The 23,810-nt window shown below is 69.9% G+C and overlaps 4 protein-coding genes and 1 long non-coding RNA gene across 9 annotated transcripts; 4 read left to right on the top strand and 1 right to left on the bottom strand.

Annotated features, from left to right (window-relative positions):
• Positions 1–187: 187 nt before the first annotated feature.
• Positions 188–4,080, top strand: LOC148057027 (uncharacterized). The gene is made up of 5 exons (XR_015702043.1): positions 188–260; positions 957–1,044; positions 1,426–1,511; positions 2,447–2,523; positions 3,069–4,080. It is a non-coding gene; the product is annotated as an uncharacterized LOC148057027 (long non-coding RNA).
• A 796-nt stretch (positions 4,081–4,876) lies between these two features.
• CLCF1 (cardiotrophin like cytokine factor 1) lies at positions 4,877–16,336 on the top strand. 2 transcript variants are annotated; one of them, XM_087742243.1, is made up of 3 exons: positions 4,877–5,005; positions 12,144–12,310; positions 14,694–16,336. In XM_087742243.1, exons 1-3 carry the CDS (start codon positions 4,891–4,893, stop codon positions 15,183–15,185), a joined length of 774 nt encoding a protein of 257 aa, XP_087598369.1. In that variant the 5' UTR covers positions 4,877–4,890; the 3' UTR covers positions 15,186–16,336. The 2 variants fall into 2 exon arrangements, with proteins under 2 accessions (XP_087598369.1, XP_087598376.1); XM_087742250.1 differs by lacking the exon at positions 4,877–5,005 and adding an exon at positions 5,749–5,908 and having other exon boundaries at positions 14,694–16,332.
• On the bottom strand, positions 16,327–18,950 carry LOC104018841 (glycine N-acyltransferase-like protein 3). Its single transcript, XM_087742236.1, has 5 exons — positions 18,724–18,950; positions 18,161–18,268; positions 17,941–18,067; positions 17,739–17,856; positions 16,327–17,059 (listed from the first exon to the last, which is right to left on the bottom strand). Exons 1-5 carry the CDS (start codon positions 18,799–18,801, stop codon positions 16,657–16,659), a joined length of 834 nt encoding a protein of 277 aa, XP_087598362.1. The 5' UTR covers positions 18,802–18,950; the 3' UTR covers positions 16,327–16,656.
• Positions 18,951–18,966: 16 nt separating this feature from the next.
• LOC104018838 (glycine N-acyltransferase-like protein 3) lies at positions 18,967–22,078 on the top strand. Of its 3 annotated transcripts, none has more exons than XM_087742211.1 (6): positions 18,967–19,107; positions 19,189–19,270; positions 20,292–20,399; positions 20,494–20,614; positions 21,365–21,477; positions 21,564–22,078. In XM_087742211.1, exons 2-6 carry the CDS (start codon positions 19,193–19,195, stop codon positions 22,053–22,055), a joined length of 912 nt encoding a protein of 303 aa, XP_087598337.1. In that variant the 5' UTR covers positions 18,967–19,107; positions 19,189–19,192; the 3' UTR covers positions 22,056–22,078. The 3 variants fall into 3 exon arrangements, with proteins under 3 accessions (XP_087598337.1, XP_009470299.2, XP_087598353.1); XM_009472024.2 differs by having other exon boundaries at positions 18,970–19,107; positions 21,357–21,477; XM_087742227.1 differs by having other exon boundaries at positions 19,006–19,107; positions 19,176–19,270.
• Positions 22,079–22,981: 903 nt separating this feature from the next.
• Positions 22,982–23,776, top strand: POLD4 (DNA polymerase delta 4, accessory subunit). 2 transcript variants are annotated; one of them, XM_087742276.1, is made up of 3 exons: positions 22,982–23,298; positions 23,370–23,481; positions 23,617–23,776. In XM_087742276.1, exons 1-3 carry the CDS (start codon positions 23,085–23,087, stop codon positions 23,639–23,641), a joined length of 351 nt encoding a protein of 116 aa, XP_087598402.1. In that variant the 5' UTR covers positions 22,982–23,084; the 3' UTR covers positions 23,642–23,776. The 2 variants fall into 2 exon arrangements, with proteins under 2 accessions (XP_087598402.1, XP_087598396.1); XM_087742270.1 differs by having other exon boundaries at positions 22,985–23,304.
• The last annotated feature ends 34 nt before the right edge of the window (positions 23,777–23,810 follow it).

The raw sequence follows: 23,810 nt of genomic DNA on the forward strand, positions 1-23,810 counted from the left end.
GCCGCCTTCCCATTGGTCCGGAACCCAACTCCGTCCCGCCCCCGCCGCCGACCGATTGGTCGGCGCGGATGCCGGGCTTCGACTCACGTGACCGGGGCGCGGCTCCCGCCCTCCCCGTGCTCCCGGCGCGCGCGCGCGGGCAGGCCCACCCACTCCCCCCCCTTCCGCCGCTCGCTATTGGGCGGCAGGGCGCACGCGCCGCCGGCGGGTAGATTGACGCGGCGCTCAACCAATGGGGCTTCGACGGCTGAGCGGCGGCGGTACTTCCCTCCGCACGGTTCCCCGGGCTCGGCTCCGCGCCCCCCGGCCTCCCCGGCCCCTCCCCGCCTGCCCCCGGGCCTCTCCCCGGGCCTCCTGACCCCTCCCCGGGCTCTCCCCGGGGCCTGGTCCCGGCCTGCCAGGCCCCGGCCCTCTCCCGGGAACCTCCTCCGGGCTGCCCGGGCCTCTCGGAGGGGCCTGCGTCGTCCCCCGCGGCTGTGGTGGCCCCCAGCCCACACCGTGGCTCTCCCCAGGACCCCAGCCGGCCTCCCCGTGCCCGCTTCCCTCCGGTGCAGCCTGCCGGGGCTCCAGCCGCCCCCTTCTCCCTTCCCCTCGCCCCTGGTGAGCGTCCCCCCTCGCGCCTGGCTCCCCCCTCTCTCTCCCGGCGGCACCCGGGGCCAGGCTGCCCTCCGCCGGGCTCACCCTCTCCTCTCCTTCCCTTCAGCCCTCAAGCTGCCGCCGCCAGCCCCTGCCCACGCTCCTGGGGCGCGGTGCTCCCCCGCTGCCCACCCGTGGGCCCTGTCTGCGGGGCTGGGAAGGGCGGCAGCTCCCCAGGGGGAGGGCAGGAGCTGGGGGAGCCTGCGGGGAGCCTCCCGGGAGCCCGGTGTTTGGGGGACCCCTGCCCCGGGCAGCGGCTGAGGGCACGCAGGGATGCTGTACCCGGGTTGGCAGCGGTTCACGGTCTCTCTATCCCGCAGGATGTGCCATGGCGGAAAGCGGGAAGCTCGTCCCAGGAAGGCCAGTGCCGCGTCCGAGGCGGGCGAGGGTATGAAAGCAGCAAAGAGGGTAAGGGGTCCCGCCGGGGAGGCTGGGCGAGCTCGGCAAATTGCTTTCCTCACGCAAGCAGCCAGCCTGGAGCCACCGGCTCTCAGGTTGGGGCCTCGAGGGAGGCTGGGGGGATCTGGCCGCGAGGAACTCGACTCGCGCTCGCAGCGGGGTCCTTCAGCTGGCTCCCGCCCGCGGCAGGATCAGCGGCTGCCCAAGTCCCTCCTCCTGGGCTCGGTGGCCACGGAGCCCGAGCCGAGGGGCCCCCAGCGCGCAGCCTGTGGAGCGGGGCTGGCACCCGAGGGGGGAGGCGGGGAGGGGGACGTGGAGCCCCTTTCCCACGGCTGCCGTCCTCCAACACACGGCTACAGCCTCTCCTCCTCCTCCTCTTTTCCGTCTCAGGTGTGCCGCTGGTGCTCAGCGCCTCTCCGAATGCCCTGCGCCCGGGATTTCGGACCCAACGCCCCTTGGCAGCGCATTCCTTCCAGGTACAGCAAACTTTTGACCTTTGCAGGGCCGCTCTGCGGGCCAAGCCACGTGTGTGCGGCCAGGCTCCGACCGCAGGCGGGGAGCTCGGGGGACTCCCGGGCCTGCCTTGGCCTGGGCTGGGGGTCCGGCCCCCTGGGGTCGGCTGGATCTGCCTCCCTCCACCCCTGGGGTGGTGAGCACTGGCTACCGGCCCCTTCCTCCCAGGAGGAGGAGGACGGGATTGTGTGTGAGCGTCCGTTCCAGCTCTTGAACAGCAGCCGGGTTCCTCTGGAGCCGGCGTCCCCAGGAGGGGCTCTGGCCTCGGGGCTCGGCGTTTTATGGGGCTGCGGATAGGACGCAGCTGGCTGCGGTCGTGACACACACACCTCAGCGGTGGCCAAAGCCACCCGCACCCCTCCCTCTTCCCCTGGCCGCCCTGAGCCAGCGCTGACGAGGCACCGGGGACTGGGCTGGCTACGGGCCGGGGGCAGGAGCCTGGTAGCCCTCGGGGGGCTCTATCAGCCCCCAGGGTTGGGGACCCTCATCCCTGTCACCTTCCCTGGGTGTCCCCTCCCGCCCGGCGCGCTCGGGGCCGTCTCCCAGTGCCGGCGGCCGCCTGCTCTCCCGTGATCCGCGGCTTCCTCCCCGGCGCGGCATCCTGAGCACATGGCGTGGTGCCCTCGCCCAGCCAGCGGCGCGGGGAGACAGACGGCCACAGCTGGGCTCCTGCTCCCTGCCTGGCAGGAGGGGACAGGCGCCCGCCACCACCGGGCCCAGCGTCTGCTTGGGGATGTCCCCGAGGGGCCGGGACAGTGCCCTGCCTGCCCCAGCCCATGGCTCGGAGGGGCTGCAGGCGCTTTGGGGCTAAAACCCTCCCCGGTGTGGGGTTTTCTGGGTCCCCCCTGGCACTCGGGGCACTCCGCAGCCCCTCTTCTCTCTCTCCTCCATCTGGCAGGGGCCCAGGGCTCTGGTGCAGCCCCGGAACATCGCGGCCGGCGCTGGATGCAGAACTGAGAGCCGCAGAGGGACCAGGTAGGAGGGCAAGGGGCAGGCAGGGGCGGTGGCGCGACTGCGGGCGGGCAGACGGCGAGCTGCCCGCCGCAAAGGTCAGCAGTGGGAGGCAGAGCCGGCAGCGGCGCCGGCGTCGGGACCCGGCGTCGCTCGGCTTGGGACGAAGGTGAGGTCAACTGCCCACAGCGCTGCCGGTGACGTGGTCCCCGTGGGCAGGGACGGGGCACGGCCTCACCCACGCGGCTGCCCGGGGCTGGGTGAGCGGGCAGGGCCTGCGGAGGAGGATGATGATGGTGATGCTGGCCCGGCTGGGGCTCTCCAGCGGTCTGACCTGCCTGTGCCTTGTGTCCCTGCCTCGTCCCGGGGCAGGGGTGGCAGGGCTCCGTCTCAGCACCGCCGGCCGGCGTGGGGCTCTCCGGCAGAGGCGAGGGGGCTGGGGAAGGCAGGAGGCAGCTGGGGAGGAAGGCACTGGCTGTGGGGGGGATCTTGTGCTCACCGCCGGGCTGGGGGGCTCCTGCCACGTCCGCCGGCCGCGTTACCTTCCTCCTCCTCCCCTCTTCTCTCAGGTGTTGGCCCAGCATGAGCCGTGCAGCCGCAAAACTCCCCAGAAACGACCTCGGTGCTGCTTTTTGTGGGGAGGGGACGGGGCAGCGACGGGGAGGACTCGACGGCCCCCCTCTCGTCCCGGGGCTGGCAGCCGCTCCCGCAGCCCCCGGGGGACGCGAAGGCGGCTTTTCCCAACTGCTCTGCGCTGCTGGCGGGGGCTGTTGGCTCGGGGGGGGAAACCAGATACCCTGCACCGCGGGCTGGGGGAGCGGAGAAGCTGGCCCCACGCCGTGCGGGCAGGGGCGGAGGTGGGGACCCCCCCCAGCCTCCGGAACGCTGCCGGGGAGCCGGGCCGAGGCACCTTCCCTCTGCCGAGCCGCTCTCGCCGGCTCTCCCTCCGTGGCTCGCTGCCGATCGGCGAGGCTCGCCGAACGCGCGGCATCGCCCGGGGTTGGAGCGGCGAGTGGAGAATCCCCCATCTTAACCAGGGGGATCCAGAGCCCCCTCCCCGCCATCCCCGAGCACGTGTGTTGGGTGCTTCCTCACGGATTCAACACCAAATCCGTGGCTCCCAACCAATAAATCACCCCAGCAGCGCCGCAGGGTGCGTGTCAGTGCGTGGTTTATCTGGACGGGGGGTCCCTAAAGCTGGAGCTGGTGTGTTCGGCACAGAGGGTTCCCGGTGGATTTGGGGAAAGGTTGGTCTCGGCGTGATCCGAACAGGCTCTCCGCTGCTCCCTGTCCCGAAGGAAAGCCAGGAGGACGCGATCGCTGCCGGCGAAGGAGCTGGGAGCGTTCAGACCTGGCCAAGGCCGAGGGTTGGAGTCGAAACGAATCCGCCTTTTACCTCCCGGCCCTTCCCGGCGCTTCCGTGCAGCCTCTTTGTTTTAAACAAAGCTTTTTTTCGGGGGAGCCAGCGCAGGCGAGGCCGTTCCCCCCCGTGGCAGCACCCACCGGTGGCCGAGGGTGACGAGGGGCACGGGGTGGGGGGGGGCTGTCTGTCTGTCCTGTCTGTCTGTCCCTTCCCCTGCTGCTGCCGCCCCGCTTGGCCCGGAGGGTTCTGCTCTCGTCCCGGGTGGGCGCTGGGAATGGCCACGGTCCTCGCCAAAGCCCCCCACGGGTGACGGGTTCGTCCTAACGAGGGAGGTTCATTGGGAAGGAGGCGGCTGCTGGCTGCCGCCCCCCGTGGGGACCGGGGCAAGCTCCCCCCGGGGACGGAGGGGTCCCGGTCCCGGCAGCCGGTGCGGTGGGAGCGGGGCTGAGCCTCCGCCGCCGCCGCTCCGAGGGGCTCCGGGCTCTGCCGCCACCGGGATCCGGAGCCCCCCCCCGGGATTTGGGAGCGGGACCCCGCCGGCCGCGCTCCCGTCCCCGCCGCTCACCTGCCGCCATCCCGGCGGGGCGGCGGCGGCCGGACCCCGTCCAACCGGAGCCGGGAGGGGGGGAAATCCAGCCCCCACCCCCCCCACCCCCCCGGGACCCCCCCTCTCTTTACCGGCAGGGGAGGAGGGGGCCTGGCCGTGCCCGAGGAGAGGACAGCCTCCCCCGTCTGTCCGTCCGTCCGTCCCGCCACCCGCCTCGCACCGGCCGCCCCTCCCCGCTCCCACCTCTCCCCTGCCCACGGGGGGCGGGGGGGGACACACACACACGCACACAGAGGGGCTGGCACCCCACGCCCCCCCCTCCCCGGCCCCCCGAGAGGGGCCGCTCCGCCGCCCCTCGCCCCGTTCCCCCCCCCTTCCCCGGCCCCCCCCCCCGTCCCCCCCCCGGCGGACCGGACTCTCGGCGTGCGGCGGCGGCTCTGCACGTCGGGAGGAGGAGAGGAGCGGGGGTTCCGACCGGCAAATGGGAGCCGTAGTCCCGCTCCGCCGTGCGGGATCGTCGCCTGCTTCTCCGGGAACCCCCAACCACCCATCCAACCTCCCGATCCCGCGCCTGTCCCGCATGGAGCTGCGAGCAGGTAGGAGACCCCCCCCGACCCCCGCACCGGCCCCGCACCGCCGCTAACAAAAGCCGGGAGGGAGCCAGAAACCGGGAGGGGGGGGCGAAGGGAAGGGGGTCCCCCCCCACCCCGGCCAGCAGCACCCCGGGACCCCCCTTTCCCTTCCCCGGGGCTCGGCTCCAGCCTCCCCCCGGGACCCCGGGGCTGGGGAGGGGAAGGTGGGGAGAGGGGGGAAAAAAAACCGGGGGGGGGGGAGAGGGAGGGAATGAATGGAGCCCGCTCTTGTGTACAATCGCATCAAATACATTCTTGAAAGCAACCTGGTTCTGCTTAACACTTGAATTTCGAAAAAAAAAAAGGCCAAGAAGGGAGGCAGCAGCTCGGAGAGGGTGTATGCGAGCTCGCGGTTTTGTTGTTTCTTTTTTTTTTTTTTTTTTTTTTTTTTTTTTATTCTTGCATTCCTGGACACCAATCAAAAGAGCAAATCAAGGGAGGTGGAAGGGGGAAAAGGCGGCGAGCGAGGCAGCCGGAGCGTGGTGCGAACCGTGCACGCACTCACCCAACCCAAAACCCACCCAACCCGGACAGCGTTATTTGATTTTTATTTTTTTTTTTTCCCACCTAACACCCAAGCAAACACAAACCAAAACAAATAAAGGGGGGGGGGGGGGGGGGGGAAAGACCAAAAAAAAAAAAAAAACAAAACCAAAAAAAACCAACAACCAACCAACAAACCCAAAACCAAAACCACCCGAGCGAGCGCAAGCGAGCAAGCGAGCCGGGGCAGAGGCGAGCAGGCGGGCTCGGCCGGCCGCTCGGGGCGTGGAGCAAGAGCCAGGGCCCCCCGCTTTGGGCTCCTCTCGTCCCCCCAACCCCATCCCGCACCCCCGACTATGCTAAATGTTGCTGGGGAGCTCTCAGGTAAGACCGAGGCGCCGGGTGCTGCCGGCCGGGGCCGGGGCGGGGGGCTGCCTGCGCTCTGCCTGCCGTGGTTTTTCCTTTCCGAGCCACTGCTGATTTTAATTTGATGTGATTAAAACGTCTGTCTGGCTTTGGGATTGATTTAAGACTTTCCCTTCTCTGGGTTGGGTTTGTTTTTTTTTTTTCCCTTTCTCTCGTTCCCTCTTTTCCATGCATGTTTGTGATTACCAGGGAGGGAACCGCCGCTGAGCACGGAGAATTAAACCCCGGGACTGACAGAGGGGAGGAAAATAAAACGCGTTGGGATTTGGGGGGGCAGGAAGACTTTATTTTTCCTGCCCGGGCTTGGATTTTGGGGATTGCCTCCCAACGCCTTTGCCGGAGCGGGCGAGATTCCTCCGGGAGACGGCAGCGGGATTTTGGGGTGTCGGGGAAATGTCGCTCTCCAGAGGGGAGCGTCCCCAAGGCTGCGGCTGCCGCTGCGGGATGGTTTTGTTCCCCCAGCCTGAGCGGCCGCCTCGGGGGTCCCGGCAGAGCCGGGGCGGTTGGGGGGCTGGCCGGCCCCGCGGCACACCGGGATCGGGGGCTCCTCGCCCGGAAAGGACAGGGAAAATGCTGGAAAACACCCTTAAAAGGTCAAACTGTGGGCGCTGCGGGGCTCCCTGGGCTCCCACCCGGTGGGACCGGGGCCGGGGCAGCACGATGCCGGCGCCGGGTTTGGCTCCAGCTCCCGCGGTGCCGGCATGACGCAGGACAGGCAAAGCGGGGCGAGCGCCGGGGAACCGGAAAAGCGAGGCCGGGATCCCGAGCGGCTCCGTCGCCCTCCCTCACCCCTTCCTCTCCCCCTTCCCGCCCGCCGCCAGGGCCGCTGGACGTGGAGCCGGTGGCACAACTGGACCCGGGGCCTGTGGTCAGCCGGCGGCTGGCACCGGGCCGGGAAGGGGACACCGAGCCCGGCATGGCGGGAGGAGCTGCGGGGCAAAAGCCTGGCCGCCCCGGCCATGCTCCCCATTTTGGGGTATCCCTGGCCGGCGGCGACCCAGCCTTTTGGCCCCGGCGTGGCTCGGGGACGCTCGGCAGCACCGGTGTCCCCGCGCCTATTTAGCAGGCTGCGCGAGGGCACGGTGGCGGCGCACATCTGGGCTGCATTAGGCGCAGCCCGCGAGCAGCCTCCGAAGGGAAATGCGGAGGGCTCTGCTTACAGGGCCGGGCTGGGGGGAAGATTTATGCCCTGCTAAGTGGCACGGAGCTCCATAAATCACCCCCCTGGCCCCGCTTCTACCTGCCTGGCCGCCGGGGCAGCGCCCGTCCCCCCTCTGCCGTGGGGGCTGGCACCCCGCTGCCCGGCACAGGGCACCCGTGGTCCCTCGCCCGCTTGCCGAGCGCCGGCGCCAACTCCCCGGCAGGCACATGGATGCACAGACGGGACGTCTGGGTGGCAAGCTGCTGGCCCATGGGCGACGGAGGTGTCCTGGGCTTGGCCAGGGTGCCGTGGGGCCAGCTCAGGCATCAGGGCACGGCCGTCCCGAGCGGGCACGGCCACGCGGAGCTGCCAGTCCCACGCTAACCCACCCAGGCGCTGTCCCCAGCGGCACGGTGGCCACGGGAAACGCCAGCGATGGCAGCGGGTCTGGAGGTGCCAGGGGATGGGGAGGGCTGTGCCGCGCTGGGCTCCATAGTGCCACGCGGGCTGGCACCGGGGGTCCCATGCTTCGCTGGAGAGGGGCTCGCCCTGGCTCCACCGCCCAGGAGCGGTGCCGGGGCGGCTGGCGGTGGGCAGCCGGTGGGTCCGGGGGGCTCCACGGCTCCGCGACCTGCGCCGGGAGGGGTGGGAAGGCAGCCGGGTGCCTCGCGTGGCTCATGGGTGCCGACCGGTGCTGGCGGCGGTGGGTGCCGTGCCCGTGCCGGGCTGGCTGTGCGTGCCGGGTGACGGGGTCTGGTTGGGATTAGGGGCCTGCGTCCCCCTCGCCGGCGGGAGTGTTTCCATCGTGCCGCTGGCTGGAGCCGGATGGGAAATCCAGGCCCAGCTAATTACGGCCTCGCTGGAGTCTCCCGTGCGCGGCCGCATTTATAAACACACGGAGGAGACAGGATGTAAACACTCAGCGCTGCGAGCACAGGCACGGCCGGGACGGGGGGGACGCAGGGCCGTGCTCCCCCCCGCCGCGCACCCACCCGCTCCCCGGCCCCGCACACAGCCGGCACAGCGGCTTCGCTCGCTGGGAGCCCTGCGGGGGGACGAGGGGGCCGGCGGGGGCTCAGTGGGCACTGGGGGCTGCAGGCAGGGGCTGCAGCCAGGGCTGGTGGGTTTTGGTGGCTGCTGGAGAGCTGGGCGAGGGGTGGCATGGAGGGGTGGGTTGGGAGCAGGCAGGTGGGATCCCACGGGATGGGGTGGGATGGGATGGGGACCCCACTGCCGTGGCCGCTGTTGGGGAGCAGGGACGCGCGTGTCCTTCCCACCAGTGCTCGGGGGCCGCCGCAGAGCGCGAGCATCCTCACGGCAGGGCTGCCCGCTGTGCCTGCCCGCCGCCACGGCGTCACCTCCCCGGCCACAGCGGGGTTAAATGCCACCAGCCTGGGGACACAGAGGTGTCCGTCCTTGAGCATCACCCACTCCAAGACCCACGGAGCAGTGGGCAGAGGCTGGCTGCCGCCTTGGGCTGCAAAACTGCCCGTGACGGCGCGTGGGGAAGGGTTAAGTGCTGCGGGTCGGGGTCGCAGGCAGCCCTGGCTGGGAAGGTGGCTGCTGCCTGTTGCCTGCTCCCTGCCTTGCCTGCAGGCAGGGCTACTTTGTCCTCAATGCCGGCTTCATGCCTGGGACCTCCTTTGCTGGGCTCTCGCACCGGCGATGGGGCCGCTGGGCGGGATGGGGCTCCGCTCGCCGCTGGCCACCGGCCCATCAGATACGGCCGGCGGCTCCCACCGCGGTGCTGGGGGCCGCGGGGCCGGCTCGGCTCTGTGTGCTGCCCGGGGCTGCGGTGAGAGGGACCCCCTTCCCGGCTGCCGCCCACGCCCCGGGCGCCGCTTTACACGAGGGTTTCGGGAAAACGGCTCTGGGCGGCTTGCGGTCGCTCCTGACCTCGGCAGCTCTGCCCACAGCATGCCCGGGGAACAGCTCACCCGGCACCGCGGCTGCGCTCCCGCCTCGGCCGCTCGCCGGGAGGTCTGGCCAGCGTCGGCTGTCTGCGTCGCCGGGGGGTGTGGGTGGCTTGCGGGAGGGCAGGGGTCCCGCCGGCGCGCCCGTGGCTCCGTGCGCATCCCACCAAAGGTGGGCGAGCCGCATCCCTGCCGCCACGTGTGCGAGGGACGCCCGTGGCACCGCCGGTGGGCCCTGCCACCCACCGCAGCCCCTCAGCATCGGCAGCGTGGGTGCCGCCGGTTGCTGCCGGCACTGCCTGGCGGAGCCGGGGGATGCCCGGTCCCATGCCCCCAGTTCCCCAGCTGCCCCCGGGGCCGAGCGGGTGACCCCGGGCAGCCACACCGTGAGCTGCTTACGTGGGCTGGGAGCATCCTGGCTGGGCTCCAGGGCCGGTTTTGAAACCCTCGGGCTCTTCCTCTCCGACGTCACCGGGATCCAGCTGTGCCGGCCCCGCGCCTCCCTCCTCCCCGCCGGGCCGCCGCCGCCGCCATTGTCTGTGCCGGTGCCCAGACATTTTCCACCCGGCGCCGAGCCCCTGTGACCAGGGTGGGTGAGGGAGAGCGGCTGGCACCCGGCACAGCTGGACCACCGCCACCATCGCTGCCGTGCCATGGCCATGTCTGTGCCACCGCTGTGCCGTGGCTGTCGCTGTGCCACCCGCATCGCTGTGGCGTGGCCACATCTGTGCCGCTGCTGTGCCGTGGCCCCCATCACTGCTGTGCCGCCACCACCGCTGTGCCATGGCCATGTCTGTGCCAATGCCACCGCTGTGCCATGGCAACCATGGTGCCACCGCCACGGCCGTGCATCCCGCCATCTCCTGGCCTTCAGCCATCCACCTCTGCCATCCACCTCCCTGTCCCCTTCCTCCCTCCTCCTCATCCTCACGCTCCTCCACCCCGTGGCGCAGCCACCTGCCCGGGAGCTGCCGGCAGCTCCGTCCCCATCCCTTCCCTGCCAGCCCCGGCCCCCCAGCCCGGTTCCCCCGGCTGTGTTTGGTTTGGCCGCGGCAGGGCCAGGCCTGGTGTAAATCCCGCGCTGGAAACTCGAGCTGGCGGCGGGCGAGGGTCCGGCCAGCCCAGCGGTGCCGGGGCTCGGCCAACGCAAACACCCGGGGGCGGGTGAGTCACCGTGGCGGGGCCCCCCCGCCGCCCGTCCCATGCACACTCGCACACACGCGAGGCAGGGCAGCGGCGCGCTCCACGCGCTGGGACGCACCGGCACGCCGGGGCCCGGCCATGGGCCCACCGCGGGGCTCAGCCCTTGAGATAAGCCCACGGTGTGCGTCACACACGGGCACGGCATGTCATGCACCTTCGTGGTGCGTCACGCGTGTATGACGCGTCGCATGCGTGCACAGGCGTCGCACGCTTGTATGGGGTGTCACGCGTACACGGTGTGTTGCGCAAATACGCGGTGCGTCACGCACGGACAGCGTCTTGCACGCTTGGTGTGTCACGCGTGCACGGTGTGTCACACGCCTGCGCAGCGTGCATCGACACGCTTGCATGGTGTAGCCCACACGTGCACGGTGCGTCACACGCCTGTGTGACACTCCAGCACGGGGTGTGGCACACCTATACGCTGCATCGCCTACCTGCAGGGTGTGTTGCACACCTGCACAGCGTATCACACACGTGTGCGGGGTGTTGCACACACGCACGGGGTGTTACACGCATGCACAGGGTGTTGCACACACACATGGGGTGTTACACACATGCATGGTGCATCGCGCACGTGCATGCTGTATTGCACACCTGCGTGGTGTCGCACGCCTGCAAGGTCCATCCCACGCACGTGTGGTGTTTCACGCGCCTGCGTGATGCGCTGCACAGCTGCACTGTGTGTTGCACACCCGCAGGGTGCATCACCGCCGCGAGCAGCCCGTCGCACACCTGCGGGGTGTATCACCGCCGTGAGCAGCCTGTTGCACACCCACAGGGTGTATCACTGCCGTGAGCAGCCTGTTGCTCACGCCATGGGCTGGCGGGCGCAAGGGCAGCCGGGTACCCGCTGCGGCGGTGCTGGCACGGCCGGAGCCGGGGCGTCCCCAAGGACCCTCGTGCGTCACCAGTGCTTGGCTGCTCCCGTTTTTCCAAACCTCCCAGCAGCTCGTGACGGGGAGCGGTGACGCGCGAGGGCACCGCGGGGCTCCCGCCGGCCTCGCCTCCCCGGGGGGCCGCCGCAGGGGCTGCCCACGCCGGGAGCCCCGCCGAGCCTTGCGGTGATGAGCCGTGCCGGTGGTGGGTCCTCCCGGCAGAGGAGTTGCCGGGAAGCCCGGCTCCGGCGTACCGAGAGGTGCCAGTTGGCCGGGAGCATCCTGGCCGTGGGCCGTGACCTTTGCACAACCGCCGGCTAACGATGCCGGAGCTCGTAAGGCCGCCCTGACGTCAGGGGCGATGACGGGGACCCGGCCGGTGGTTTCTGGCAGCCTCGGCAAAGGTCACCCCACGCCCCGGCCGCCCCTCGGGGTCCCTGTCCCGGCCCCCCCCCGTTCCCAGGAGCCCCTTGGTGGGGGTGGCCGGGGGTCCCCGCCCGGGGCAGGGGCTGCCGGCAGCCCCGTGGGATGCCCAGCCCGCTCCGGCGGTGATGGTGGGTGAGTTGCCGTGCCCAAATATAACCCAGCCGTGCCGTCCCGGCGGGAGTGCTGCGAACCGCGCTCGCTCCAGACCATATAAAGGATTGTTGCTGCAGCCCGCGGGCGGGAGCGCACGGAGGGGAGCCCGGGGCTCGGCGGTGCTGGCGGGGTCAGTGCGGCAAGGCGGGGGGTTCCCGGTGCACCGGCAGCGTCGCTCCAGGCTCCCGGCCGTGCCAAGGCATGAGGTGCCCTGTGCTGGGGCGATGCTGAGCTGCTCTGTTGCAGGCGTGGGTGCCCTTTGCCCAGCTACGCATAAGCCTTGCGTGCCTCAGTTTCCCCACTTGCAGGTGGGTCGCTTGGCGGCGGCACGGGGGGATCCCCGAGGGCTCGGCAGTGCCATGCCTGAGGGGGTTCTGCCCGCGGCCGGGGGTGTCCCCGTCACCCCAGGCCCAGGGGTGGGATGAGGTGCCCCCCCCAAACCTCGTGTCCCCCCCCGCTAAGGCTCCGTGTCCCCGCAGGAGACTCTTGGGGGATCTTCACCTTCCTCTGCGCCGCGCTCTGCAACCTGCCGGCGCTGCCCGCCCTGAACTGCACGGAGGAGCTGGGCGCCGGCCAGTCCATCCAGAAGACCTACGACCTGACCCGCTACCTGGAGCACCAGCTCCGCACCCTCGCCGGCACCTACGTGAGTAGGGGCTCACCCGCACCGTACCCCTGCCCTGCGGCACCGGGGTGGGTTGCCTCGTCCACGCCCGTCTCCCATGGGAAACGCTCTGGCTGGTTGGGGCTCCCCGGAGCGGGTACACCCCACCAGGGTCCTGTGCCCACCCGCTCCCTGGCTCTGTGTCCCCCCACGGCACCGCCAGCACCAGGGTGAGGGTGTGCACGCGCGTGGGAGCGCGCCTGTGTGCACACTGCGGTGCTTGCACGTGCGTGTGCGTGTGCGTCGGTGGGGCTGCGTGCATGTGCCTGCACATACGTGTGTGTGTGTGTGCGCGCATCAGCGGGGCTGCGTGCGTGCTCGTACATACGTGTGTGTGCGCATCAGTGTGCCTGCATGCATGTGCCATGACGTATACGTGTGTGTGCGCATTGGAGTGCCTGCACGTGTGTGTGCCTGCACATACGTCTGCATCGGTGTGGCTGTGTGCGTGCATACCTGCACGCCTTTGCGCATGTGCCTTGGTGTGCCCGCACGTTCGTGTGGCTGCACACATGCATGCCTGCACACCTTTGTGCGTGTGCATCCATGTGCCTGCACATACGTGTGTGCTTGTGCATCAGTTGGGCTGCACACATTCACGCCAGCACATACATGTGCGCATTGGAGTGCCTGCACGCGTGTGTGCATGCATGCTCACCGGTGTGCCTGCACATGCCTGTGCGCGTGCATTGATGTGCTTGCACATACGTGTGCATTGATGCGCCTGCACACACGTGTGCATCCGTGTGCCTGCACATACACGCGTCCGCATCGCTGATCCTACGCACGTGCACGCCGGACACGCGTGTGCCGTACCGCGCCCTGTTGGTGCAGGTGACTCACGTGCCCTCACCCGCTGCTGGCGGTGCCGGTGCTGCCCGCCCTCCCCGGGGGCTGTGGGTCCCCCCTGCCGTGCCCAGCTGCACCCACGCCGGGGGCCGAGGAAATGTCTCATCAGCTGAGGGCAGGGGCCTGGGAGCCGCCCTGCACCCCGGGGTGCAGGCAGGGGTGCAGGCATCTGCCTGTCCCTGCCCGCCGGCAGCACCGGCTCACACAGAGGTTCCCCATCTCTGCCCTGACGTGCCCCCGGTGCTGCCGGCTCAGCCCCGGTGCTGCCGGCACGTGGGGTGACGAGGGTGGTGGTGCTGCCGTGGGGCTGGGTGCAGGGGGGCTCGGCCCCACCCGTGGGTGCCTCCAGGGCTGCGGCCTGGAGCTGTGGGCGCGATGAGCGGGGATGGGGAGACCGGGGGTGTTGCGGGGAGGGGGACGTGGAGGCTGGGGACGTGGGTGGGAGGGAGACAGGGAGATCTGGGACATGTGGGCACATCCACCTGGGGGACGTGGGACGTGGTGGTCATGTCCACCTGGGGAACGTGGGATGAGAGCAGGAGGACACGGAGACGGGGGACACGATGGGCACGGAGACCGGGGACATGAAAGGGAAGGGGACATGGTGGGCACGTCCACCTGGGGGACATAGAGACTGGGGACAAGGTGGGGAGGGGGACATGGAGACCTGGGACATGATGGGAAGAGGGATGTGATGGGCAGGGGGACATGGTGTGCAGTGGGACATGGAGATCTGGGATGTGTTGGGAATGTCCAGACTGGGGACACGGAGACCTGGGATGTGGGGGACGTGGGGACCAGGGACGTGGTGTGCAGGGGGACATGGAGACCTGGGACATGACGGGTATGTCCACCTGGTGGCCATGGAGACTGGGCACCTAATGGGAAGCGGGACATGATGGGTAGGGGGACATGGAGCCCCGAGACGAGGGGGGTTGTGCCCAAATAGGGGACACCAAAACCTGAGATGTGGGGGACATGGAGGCTGGGGACGTGGTGGGCATGGGGACATGGAGGCTTGGGATGAGGGCGACATGTCCAGATTGGGGACACTGAAACCTGGGGTGTGGGGGACATGGAGACTGGGACATGGTGGGCAGGGGGACACTGAGACCTGGGGGACATGGAGACTGGGATGTGGGGGACATGGAGACTGGGACGTGGTGGGCAGGGGGCATGGAGACCTGGGATGCGAGGGACATGGAGACTGGGACGTGGTGGGCAGGGGGACACCGAAACCTGGGATGTGGGGGACGTGGAGACTGGCATGTGGGGGACGTGGAGACTGGGATGTGGGGGACATGGTGGGCAGGGGGGCACTGAGACCTGGGCGACATGGAAACTGGGGACCTGGTGGGCATGGGGACTTGGGACATGGCAGGCAGGGGGTCATGGAGACGGGGAACAAGGGGGACAAGGGGGACAAGGGGGACAAGGGGGACAAGGCGGACAGTCCCGACCCTCTCCTCAGTGTCCCCCCCCGGCGCCTGACAGCTGCCCCCCCATTACCTTGCAGCTGAACTACCTGGGCCCCCCCTTCAATGAGCCCGACTTCAACCCGCCGCGGCTGGCGCGCGCCGAACGGGTGCCCAGCGCCACGGTGGACTTGGACCTGTGGCGAGGGTTGACCGACAACGCCCGTTTGGCCGCCAACTACCGCGCCTACAGCCGGCTGCTCTGCTACCTGCGGGCGCTGGACGGGCAGGCGGGCACCGCCGAGCTGCGCCATCGCCTCGGCCACTTCTGCTCCAGCCTGCAAGGGTTGGTGCTCAGCATCGCCGGCGTCATGTCCTCCCTGGGTTACCCGCTGCCCGCCGGCCCCGCCGGGCCCCCCGCGCCCCCCGGCACCCCCGTGGCCCCCAATGACTTCCTCAAGAAGATGGATGATTTCTGGTTGCTGAAGGAGCTGCAGACCTGGCTGTGGCGCTCGGCCAAGGACTTCAACCGCCTCAAGAAGAAGGTGCCACCCGCCGTGGTGACGCTGCGCCTGGAGGCGAGAGGCTTCTGAGCCCCCTCCGCCGATGTCCCCCCTCCCCGCCTCGCCACGCTGGGGACGGGGCTCCTCACCCTGACGGGCCGCCACACGTCCCCACCGCCACCTCACCGTGCCTTGCGGGATGGGGCTCCTGACCCCAAAGTGCCACCAAAGCCACCCACGTCCCGTCTCCATCACCGGTGTGCCTTGAGAAGTGGGGCTCCTGACCCCAAACTGCCACCACAGCCACCCCACAGCCCCACCGTCACCACACTGTGCCTTAAGGGACGGGGCTCCTGACCCCAAAGTGCCACCACGGCCACCCCACATCCCCTCTGTCACCATGTTGTGCCTTAAAGGTTGGGGATCCTGACCCCAAGTGCCACCAAAGCCACCCCACAGCCCCACCATCATCACAGTGCCTTAAGGGATGGGGATCCTGACCCCATATGCCACCAAAGCCACCCCACATCCCCTCTGTCACCACATTGTGCCTTAAGGGACGGGGATCCTGACCCCAAAGTGCCACCATGGCCACCCCACAGCCCCACCATCATCACAGTGCCTTAAGGGACGGGGCTCCTGATCCCAAAGTGCCACCACGGCCACCCCACATCCCCTGTGTCACCATGTTGTGCCTTAAAGGTTGGGGATCCTGACCCCGAGTGCCACCAAAGCCCCCCCTGTCCCCACCGCCTGTGCCTTGAGGCAGGGGGCGGCGCCCCCACGGTGTCCCCACCACCGTGCTGTGTCCCCTCGGCACTGTCCCCGCACCCGTGGGGCTGGGGAGGGCAGCGGCCTCCTCCCCCTGCCCCACGGCAGCAATAAGCCCCACCCCCAGGGGCTCCAGAGTGGGTGCAAGCCCCGCCCACCCCTGAAAGGACCAATCCCCCCAGAGCGTAGGAATAAGCCCCGCCCCACCCAGCAGCAAGCCCCGCCCCCGGAGCATTAGGCTCCACCCCTCCCTGGATGGCAATAAGCCCCGCTCACCAGCCTGTGTAGCAAACCCCGCCCCCTTCCTACAACAGGCTCCTCCCCTCTTGCCCAAGCCCCGCCTCTCCCACGGTTGCCTAGCAACCCACAGCCCCCCCCCCATGAGGGCGGGGCTCTGGGCTGCAGTGGGCGGGGCTGGAGGCAGGGCCCCAGGGCCGCTGTCCCGGTGCGTCTATGAGTGTTTATTTATTGGAGATATTATTTATTGGGGTATTTATTGCAGAAGATCTATTCTTGTATGAACGAATAAAAGCCTTTCTCCAGCGCCCCTGCCCCGCCTGCGCCACATGGCGGGGGGCCCAAGGAGCCAGCCGTGCCGTCAGTAGGGACCAGAGTGAACGGGTAGCTGTGCCAGACTGAGCTCAGTGAGGGGGGGGTCCTCCTGTCTGGGGGGAGGCAGGGTGGGGAGCCAGCACCCTCCGGGCCTGGGTAGCCCCATCTTATGCCCCCACAACCCCCATCCCGGGGCGTAGCCCAGCCCCGGTGCCGCCGGCACCCCCATCCCCGGGCGCTACCGAGGGGTGACAACCAGCATGTAGAAAGTACCGGGCTGTGGCAAGAAGCCGACGGCGCGGACGGCCCGCTGCGAGGGGGTGTTGCGGGGCAGCACCCCGCAATAGATGGGGAAGCCACGAGAGTGCAGGTCCCGGCCCAGGGCACCCAGCGTCACCCCGCTCAGCCCCTGCCCGCGCCAGGCGGGCAAGGTGTAGCCGTGGCTTAGGCACCCCAGGGGGTCCAGCAGGCTCCAGGAGACGGGGCGCCCGCGGGGTCCCAGCAGGCAGGCGCTGGGCAGCGTCCGCACCAGCCCCAGCAGGAAGCGCCGGCTGCGGGCGTTGCCCCCGAAATCCCAGGTGGCGTTGAGAAGCGGGACGTGGGAGGGGGACACGGGTGCCAGGCGCAGGCCCGGTGGCACCCTGCAATGGGGCAGAGCGGAGAGGTTGGGGGGGGAGGGCACGGGGGAACCTGCACTGACCCCCACCCGGCGGGGATGGCACGGGGGAGCTGCCGCACGCAGGGATGGGTTTGGGGACCCTCATGTCACCCGGGGATGTGCTCGGGGACCCCTGTGCCACCCAGGGATGCAATTAGGGACCCCTGTGCCACTCAGGGATGTGCTCAGGGACCCCTCTGACACCCAGGGATGTGACTGGGACCCCTGTGCCACCCAGGGATGTGCTTAGGGTCCCCTGTGCCACCCAGGAATGTGCCCAAGGATCCCTGTGCCACCCAGGGATGTGACTGGGACCCCTGTGCCACCCAGGAATGAGCCCAAGGAGCCCTGTGCCACCTAGGGATGTGACTGGGGACCCCTGTGCCACCCAGGGATGTGACTGGGACCCCTGTGCCACCCAGGGATGTGATTGGGGACCCCTGTGCCACCCAGGGAATGTGCTTAGGGTCCCCTGTGCCACCCATGAATGTGCCTGGGACCCCTGTGCCACCCAGAGATGTGACTGGGACTCCCAGTGCCACCCATGAATGTGTTCGGGGACCCCTGTACCACCCACAAATGTGCTTGGAGACCCCTGTGCCACCCGGGGATGTGACTGGGACTCCCAGTGCCACCATGTCCCCAGGTGGCCCCACACTCACTGCACGCGGGGCCGGGGGGGCCGGGGGCTCAGCAGCGCCTGGTACCGGTACGTCACCAGCCGCAGCCCCTTGGCATCGGCCGCCTGGCGCACGGCCTCGTACGTCCCCTCCTGCATCCCTGGGGCAGCGCCGTCAGCCCGGGCAGGGGCGCGGTGGGTTGGGGGGTACCCGGACCCCCCCAAGCCCCCCGTGCCAGGCTTACCGTGCATCTGGAAGGCCCGGGTCCAGCCCACCGCCTCGGTGTCCCCCAGCAGCGCCCGCCAGGCACCCTCATCCCGGTAGTAGACCGTCAACTGGTTGGTGTAGAAGTCCCCGGGGTCCCTGTGCTCCTGGAGGGGGGGACAGGGTCTGAGTGTGGCCCCCCCCCAGAAGCCCCATGGTGTGTGGGGTGCTGCCAGGGTGGGGGACACCTAGAGCAGCACCTCTGGGCGCAGGCGGGTCAAGACGACACCAAAATGGGGCCAGGAGTCCACCAGCACCTCGTGGGCGGCCGGGTTCCCCCGGGCCACCGTCATCACGGTCCCCAGGACCTGCAGGACAGGGTCAGTGCTGGGGGGGGGACATGGGGGGGCTGTGGTGGGCAACGGGGCTGTGATGGGTCCCCCTGTCCCCCCACAGTGCCCGGCCGCGCCCTGGGTGCTGCCAGCCTCCCAGGATACCTCCCAGGATGGGGTCCCCGTCACAGGCAGGGCAGGGGTGACACTGGTGTCCCCGTCATGGCATGGGGCAGGGGTGACATTGGGGGTCCCCGTCACCAGCAGGGCTGCGGGGCAGGAGGCACAGGGGTCCCCAAGGTCCCCATGACTGGTAGGATGGAGGGGAGGGCATGGAGGTCCCCAGGGACCCTGTCACCAGTAGCACTGGGGACACTGGAGGCCCCATCACCAGCATGGAGGGGAGGGAGGGGACAGGGGTCTCCAAGGTCCCCGTCACTGGTGGGAGGGAGTGGGGGGCAGCGGGAGGGTGTCCCCAGGGTCCCCGTCACCGGCAGGGTGGCAGGCAGGCTCCTCCGCAGAGCCTCCTCCAGGCACCGCAGCTGGGCTGGGCACGTCAGGATCAGCATGGTCCCCGTGGCCGTGGGGCTGGCGGTGACACCGAGGATCCGTGGGGCAGGCGGTGACACCGAGGATCCTGGAGCTGTGGGGCACGGGTGGCTGTGGGGCAGGGTGTCCTGGCCCAGCACCCATCCCCAGGAGGCCGCAGGGCGGGCGGTGCCCGGTGGGACGGACACTGCCCACTGCCCCCTGGGCAGGGGACACTCGCCAGCCCGTGACGGCTGCTGGTGGCCCTAGGACCCACTGGTGTCACCGCCTGCCCCACAGTCTCCAGACGCCCACCCCGGGACCCACGGCCCCAGGACTGCTGCTGGGTGAGTGCCGGAGGGGCTGGGGACGGGGACGGGGACAGGGACGGGGGCCTGTCCCCATGTTATTGTAGGGTCTCTCGGCAGGACCATGCTGATCCTGACGTGCCCGGCCCAGCTGCAGCGCCTGGAGGGGGCCCTGCGGAGGAGCCTGCCCCTCGCCCTGCCGGTGACGGGGACCCCGCTGTCACCCCTGCCCCGTGCCGTGACGGGGACACCAGTGTCACCCCTGCCCTGTGCCACGATGGGGACCCCGCTGTCACCCCTACCCTGTGCCATGATGGGGACCCCAATGTCACCCCTACCCCGTGCCACGACAGGGACACCAGTGTCACCCCTGCCCTGCCGGTGACGGGGACCCAGTGTCACCCTGCCCTGTGCTGTGACGGGGACACCAGTGTCACCCCTGCCCTGCCGGTGATGGGGACCCAGTGTCACCCTGCCCCGTGCTGTGACGGGGACACCAGTGTCACCCCTGCCCTGTGCCACGATGGGGACCCCGCTGTCACCCCTACCCTGTGCCGTGATGGGGACCCCGCTGTCACCCCCGCCTCCTGCCCCCGGTGACGGGCCCCCCAGTGTCACCTCCCCACCAGTGACAGTGACCCCAGTGCCACCCTCTCCCCGCCAATCCCAGCCCAGCTGGACTCTACCCCAGCCAATCGCAGCCCAGTTTGGTTCTGAGCCACCCAATCCCCTTCTAGCTCCATACAAGCCAACCAATCCCCTCCCAGATCCCCCATACAATCCGGCCAATCCCAACCCAGGCAGGATGCAATGCGGCCAATCCCAGCCCAGCTGGACTCTACCCCAGCCAATCGCAGCCCAGTTTGGTTCCGAGCCACCCAATCCCCTTCTAGCCCCATACAAGCCAACCAATCCCCTCCCAGATCCCCCATACAAGCCAGCCAATCCCAATCCAGGCAGGATGTAATGTGGCCAATCCCAAGCTTCCTGCCTGGTTCTCCTCCCTCTGGCCACGCCCACCCTGCCTTGCCCCGCCCACTTGTGGGCAGCCTGGCTTTAGGCACCACCCCCTCTGCCTTCACCCCACCAAGCCCCATGGAGCGCGGGGGGGTTTCTTTGGGGAGGGCTGGCTGCTGTGGGGTGCAGCCAGCCTGGGGACCCCCGGGGACCCCCGGGGACCCCCAAATCTGCCCCCCCCTCAGCTCTGACCCCTTTGCCCGCAGGTCCACGGGGCCGTGAGGAACATCAACCGGGGCAACCCGGGCGAGTTCGAGGTCGTGGTGGACTCGTGGCCCCACTTCGGGGCCGTGCTGGCGCGGCGCAGCGGCGAGGTGGCCAGCGGGGATGGGGGGACGTGGGGGGGACACACACACGGTGCCCTGGCACACGCCAGGGGGGCTCAGGACACCCGTGGGTGCCGCACAGATGCCGGTGGATGACTGCTACAGGAACATGCACGCGGCTTTCTACCGGGACGTGGGTGCCTACCGAGCGCTGCTGGAGACCCCTGGCTGCCTGCGCTGGGACACCGCCTTCCACATCTTCGGTGGCCCGGGGGGACAGGGGGGTCCTGGGGGGCATCGGGAGGCACCGGGCTGCACTGCGGGTGGGGATCAGGGGTGCTGGGGAGCACTGGGAGCGTGGGAGAGCCATTGGTAAGGAACTGGAGGCACTGGGAGGTACTGGGGGAAGGAATTGGGGGTGCTGGGGGACACTGGGGGCAGGCATTTGGGTGCTGGGGGCATTGGGGGGCACAACTTGGGGTGCTTGAGGGGCACTGGGGGAAGGGGTTTGATGGGTGCTGTCACTGGGGAGCACTGGGGCTGGATTTGGGGATGCTGGGGGGCACTGGGAGCAGGGATGGGGTTAGTGGGGGCACTGGGGGCCACGGGGGAGCATTGGGGCTGGACTTGTGGGGCACTGGGGGGCACTGGGACTGTGGGGGGCACACTGAGGGGTAGGGGTTTGATGGGTGCTGTCACTGGGGAGCACTGGGGCTGGACTCGGGGGTGCTGGGGGGCATTGGGGGCAGGAATTGGGGTTCGTGGGCGTACTGGGAGCCACTGGGGAGCATTGGGGCTGGACTTGTGGGGCACTGGGGGCAGGAATTGGGGTGCTGGGCACACTGGGAGCAGGGACTGGGCTACTGGGGATAGAGACTGGGGTTGTGGGGAGACACTGGGGACACTGGGGAGGGCACCGCCGGCATGCTGGGGTCAGAAAGGGGGGGCGGGGGGCAGGAATGGGGGTGCTGGGGGAGCGGGACCCCCTGACAGCACCATCCCCAGGCCTGCAGGAGGGGGTGGCCACCATGTCGCAGGCCATCGCGGGGGCCAAGGGCATCGAGCTGGAGGTCTCCGAGTACTACACCTACGTGCACCCCGACCCCAGCACCCTGCCCGAGCCCCGGTGAGTTCCCCGCTAGCCCTGGCGAGCTCCCCGCTAGCCCCGTCCTGGTGCCGGCAGCCCCCGCTGACGGCCACCCCTTGCCGCAGGCTGGCCCCCGGCGTGCAGGTGGGCTCGCTGAGCCCGGCGCACGTGGATCTGCTGAACGAGACGTGGGCGTACGGGGGCAACGCGCGCAGCCGGCGGTACCTGGTGGAGGTGCTGGGGCGGTTCCCCAGCCTCTGCCTGCAGGACGGGGCCGGGCAGCCCCTCTGCTGGGCCCTCACCGACCCCTTCGGGACGGGGGCCCACGGCTACACCCTCCCTGCCCACCGCCGGCGCGGCCACATGCGGGCGGTGCTGGCCATCGCGGCTCGTCGGGCGCAGGCCCGTGGCTTTCCCGCCTTTGGGCACACGGCCACTGGCAACCGGCCCATGCAGCGGCTGCAGGAGGAGCTGGGCCACCAGCGACTGCCCGGGCTTTGCCACTTTGTCCTGCACAACCCCGGCCTGGGCAGGGCTGGACCCTGACCCCCCTCGGTCACTCGCCCTGGGGCAGGGAAGTCCCCGTGCTGTGGGGCAAGGAAGAAAACCGAAACTAAACTAAAGCGGAGTGTGGACTCTCTGATGGTTGCTATAGGGTTGTGTCTCCCTCCAGCACCAGTTTTCTTGCACCTGGCTTGGCGCCAGCCGTTACAGCCATCACTCGGCTTGGTGGCTTGGGTGGTGCGGTGTCACCGCTGCGAGACGCAGCTGTGTCCCCGGGGAGTCACCCTGTCCCTCTGTGCCGGGACCACGGCCCTGCCCTGAGCTATTCTCAGCCCCCCCGGGGAGGGGTGAAAAGCCTCAGGCAAATCTGCACCGGTGGCACCTGCTGTGTGTGTGTGTGTGTCCCCCGGAACGGTGTCACTGCAGCTGGCGGGGGGACAGACAGGCACAACGCCTGCGGGTCACCGGCTGTGCTTCCCGGGCAGGGGGGACAGCCAGAGTGCTGTGCGGGGCAGAGGGTGACGGCTGCGCGGCGTGAGTCACGGCTCGAGTCACGGCTTGTGGGGGTGACGGGGACAGCCAGGGGGGTGACAGTGCCCAGGGTGATGGGGACAGCCAGGGAGTGACAGTGCCTGGGGTGATGGGGACAGTTGGGGGGGTGCCAGTGCCCAGGGTGATGGGGACAGACAGGGGATGACACTGCCTGGGGGTGATGGGGACAGTTGGGGGGGTGCCAGTGCCCAGGGTGATGGGGACAGTTGGGGGGTGACAGTGCCTGGGGGTGATGGGGACCACCGGGATGGGGATGACACTGCCTGGGGGTGATGGGGACAGCTGGGATGGGGTGACAGGACCCGGGGGACAGCTGGGGGGTGACGGGGACCACCGAGATGGGGGTGAGAGTGTCCGGGGTGACGGGGACCGCCGCGGGGGTGCCAGTGCCCGGGGTGACGGGGACGCCCGGGCCGGGGGTGACAGCGGCCGGCCCCCCCCAGCCCGGCCCCGCCCCCGTCCCGGCCCCGCCCCGGCCCCGCCGCTTCCGCCCGGCGAGCGTCAGGGGCGGGGCGGGCGCCCGGTTCCCGGTAGCGGCGGGGCCTCTGCCGCCGCCGCCGCCGCCGCCAGCCGCGCTCTCCCGCAGGGCCATGGAGCAGCCCCGGCGCATCACCGACTCCTTCCCGCGGCGACGGCGACCGGGGCGAGCGGCGGGCAGGCTCAAGGGCGGGCTGAAGGGCTGGCCCCGGCCCCGGCCCCGGCCCCGCGCTCCGCCGCCCGCCGCGGAGCCCCCTCCGTCCCCCCCGGACCAGGCCGTCCTGGACATGCTGCGACGCTTCGACCTCGCCTGGGAGTACGGACCCTGCACCGGTGAGACCCCCCTTCTCCCCCCGGGACCCCCCCCCCCGGCCCCGCTGACCCCGGCCCTCCCGCAGGTATCACCCGCCTGCAGCGCTGGGAGCGGGCGCAGGCGCTGGGGCTGAGCCCCCCGGACCCCGTCCGCGACGCCCTCCTGGAGCACCGGGACAACCCCGATGTCACCTACAGGTGGGTGGCGGGATGGGGGGGGACGCACCAAGCACCCCCGTCCCTCCTCCCGGTGTCCCCCGCCCTCCCACCTACCCCCACCAACCAGGGGTGGGGGGCACCGGTGCCCGCTGACCCCCCGGCTCTGCCCCGCAGCCTCTGGCACGAGTACCCGCTCTGAGCCCCCGCGCCCCACGCCGGAGTGAAGAGTTTTTGGGGGGGACACACCGTGCCCGCTGCCCCCCAGGCCTGTCCGCAGCTGTGCCGCAGCCCCGGTGGGGGGCACCGGGCGGATTAAAGGCTGGTGTGAGCGAAAGTGGGGGGCTGCCGCGTGCTGTCTGTGGGGCACC

The sequence above is a fragment of the Nipponia nippon genome, unplaced genomic scaffold (genome assembly GCF_047370975.1).
Source record: "Nipponia nippon isolate SJK-2023a ecotype South Korea unplaced genomic scaffold, ASM4737097v1 scaffold_10, whole genome shotgun sequence".
In the NCBI taxonomy this organism is placed as follows: Eukaryota; Metazoa; Chordata; class Aves; order Pelecaniformes; family Threskiornithidae; genus Nipponia; species Nipponia nippon.

Coding starts and splice junctions, on each gene's coding strand:
- LOC104018838 (XM_087742211.1), top strand. CDS start 19,193: ATGCTGATCCTGACGTGCCCGGCCCAGCTGCAGCGCCTGGAGGGGGCC. Junction 19,271..20,291: donor GCCTGCCCCTCGCCCTGCCG/GTGACGGGGACC, acceptor CTTTGCCCGCAG/GTCCACGGGGCCGTGAGGAA. Junction 20,615..21,364: donor CACCGCCTTCCACATCTTCG/GTGGCCCGGGGG, acceptor CCAGGCCTGCAG/GAGGGGGTGGCCACCATGTC.
- CLCF1 (XM_087742243.1), top strand. CDS start 4,891: ATGGGAGCCGTAGTCCCGCTCCGCCGTGCGGGATCGTCGCCTGCTTCT. Junction 5,006..12,143: donor CCGCATGGAGCTGCGAGCAG/GTAGGAGACCCC, acceptor GTGTCCCCGCAG/GAGACTCTTGGGGGATCTTC. Junction 12,311..14,693: donor GCACCCTCGCCGGCACCTAC/GTGAGTAGGGGC, acceptor ATTACCTTGCAG/CTGAACTACCTGGGCCCCCC.
- POLD4 (XM_087742270.1), top strand. CDS start 23,085: ATGGAGCAGCCCCGGCGCATCACCGACTCCTTCCCGCGGCGACGGCGA. Junction 23,305..23,369: donor GGAGTACGGACCCTGCACCG/GTGAGACCCCCC, acceptor GCCCTCCCGCAG/GTATCACCCGCCTGCAGCGC. Junction 23,482..23,616: donor AACCCCGATGTCACCTACAG/GTGGGTGGCGGG, acceptor TCTGCCCCGCAG/CCTCTGGCACGAGTACCCGC.
- LOC104018841 (XM_087742236.1), bottom strand. CDS start 18,801: ATGCTGATCCTGACGTGCCCAGCCCAGCTGCGGTGCCTGGAGGAGGCT. Junction 17,857..17,940: donor CCGGGCCTTCCAGATGCACG/GTAAGCCTGGCA, acceptor GCGCTGCCCCAG/GGATGCAGGAGGGGACGTAC. Junction 17,060..17,738: donor CCCCCCCGGCCCCGCGTGCA/GTGAGTGTGGGG, acceptor GCCCCATTGCAG/GGTGCCACCGGGCCTGCGCC.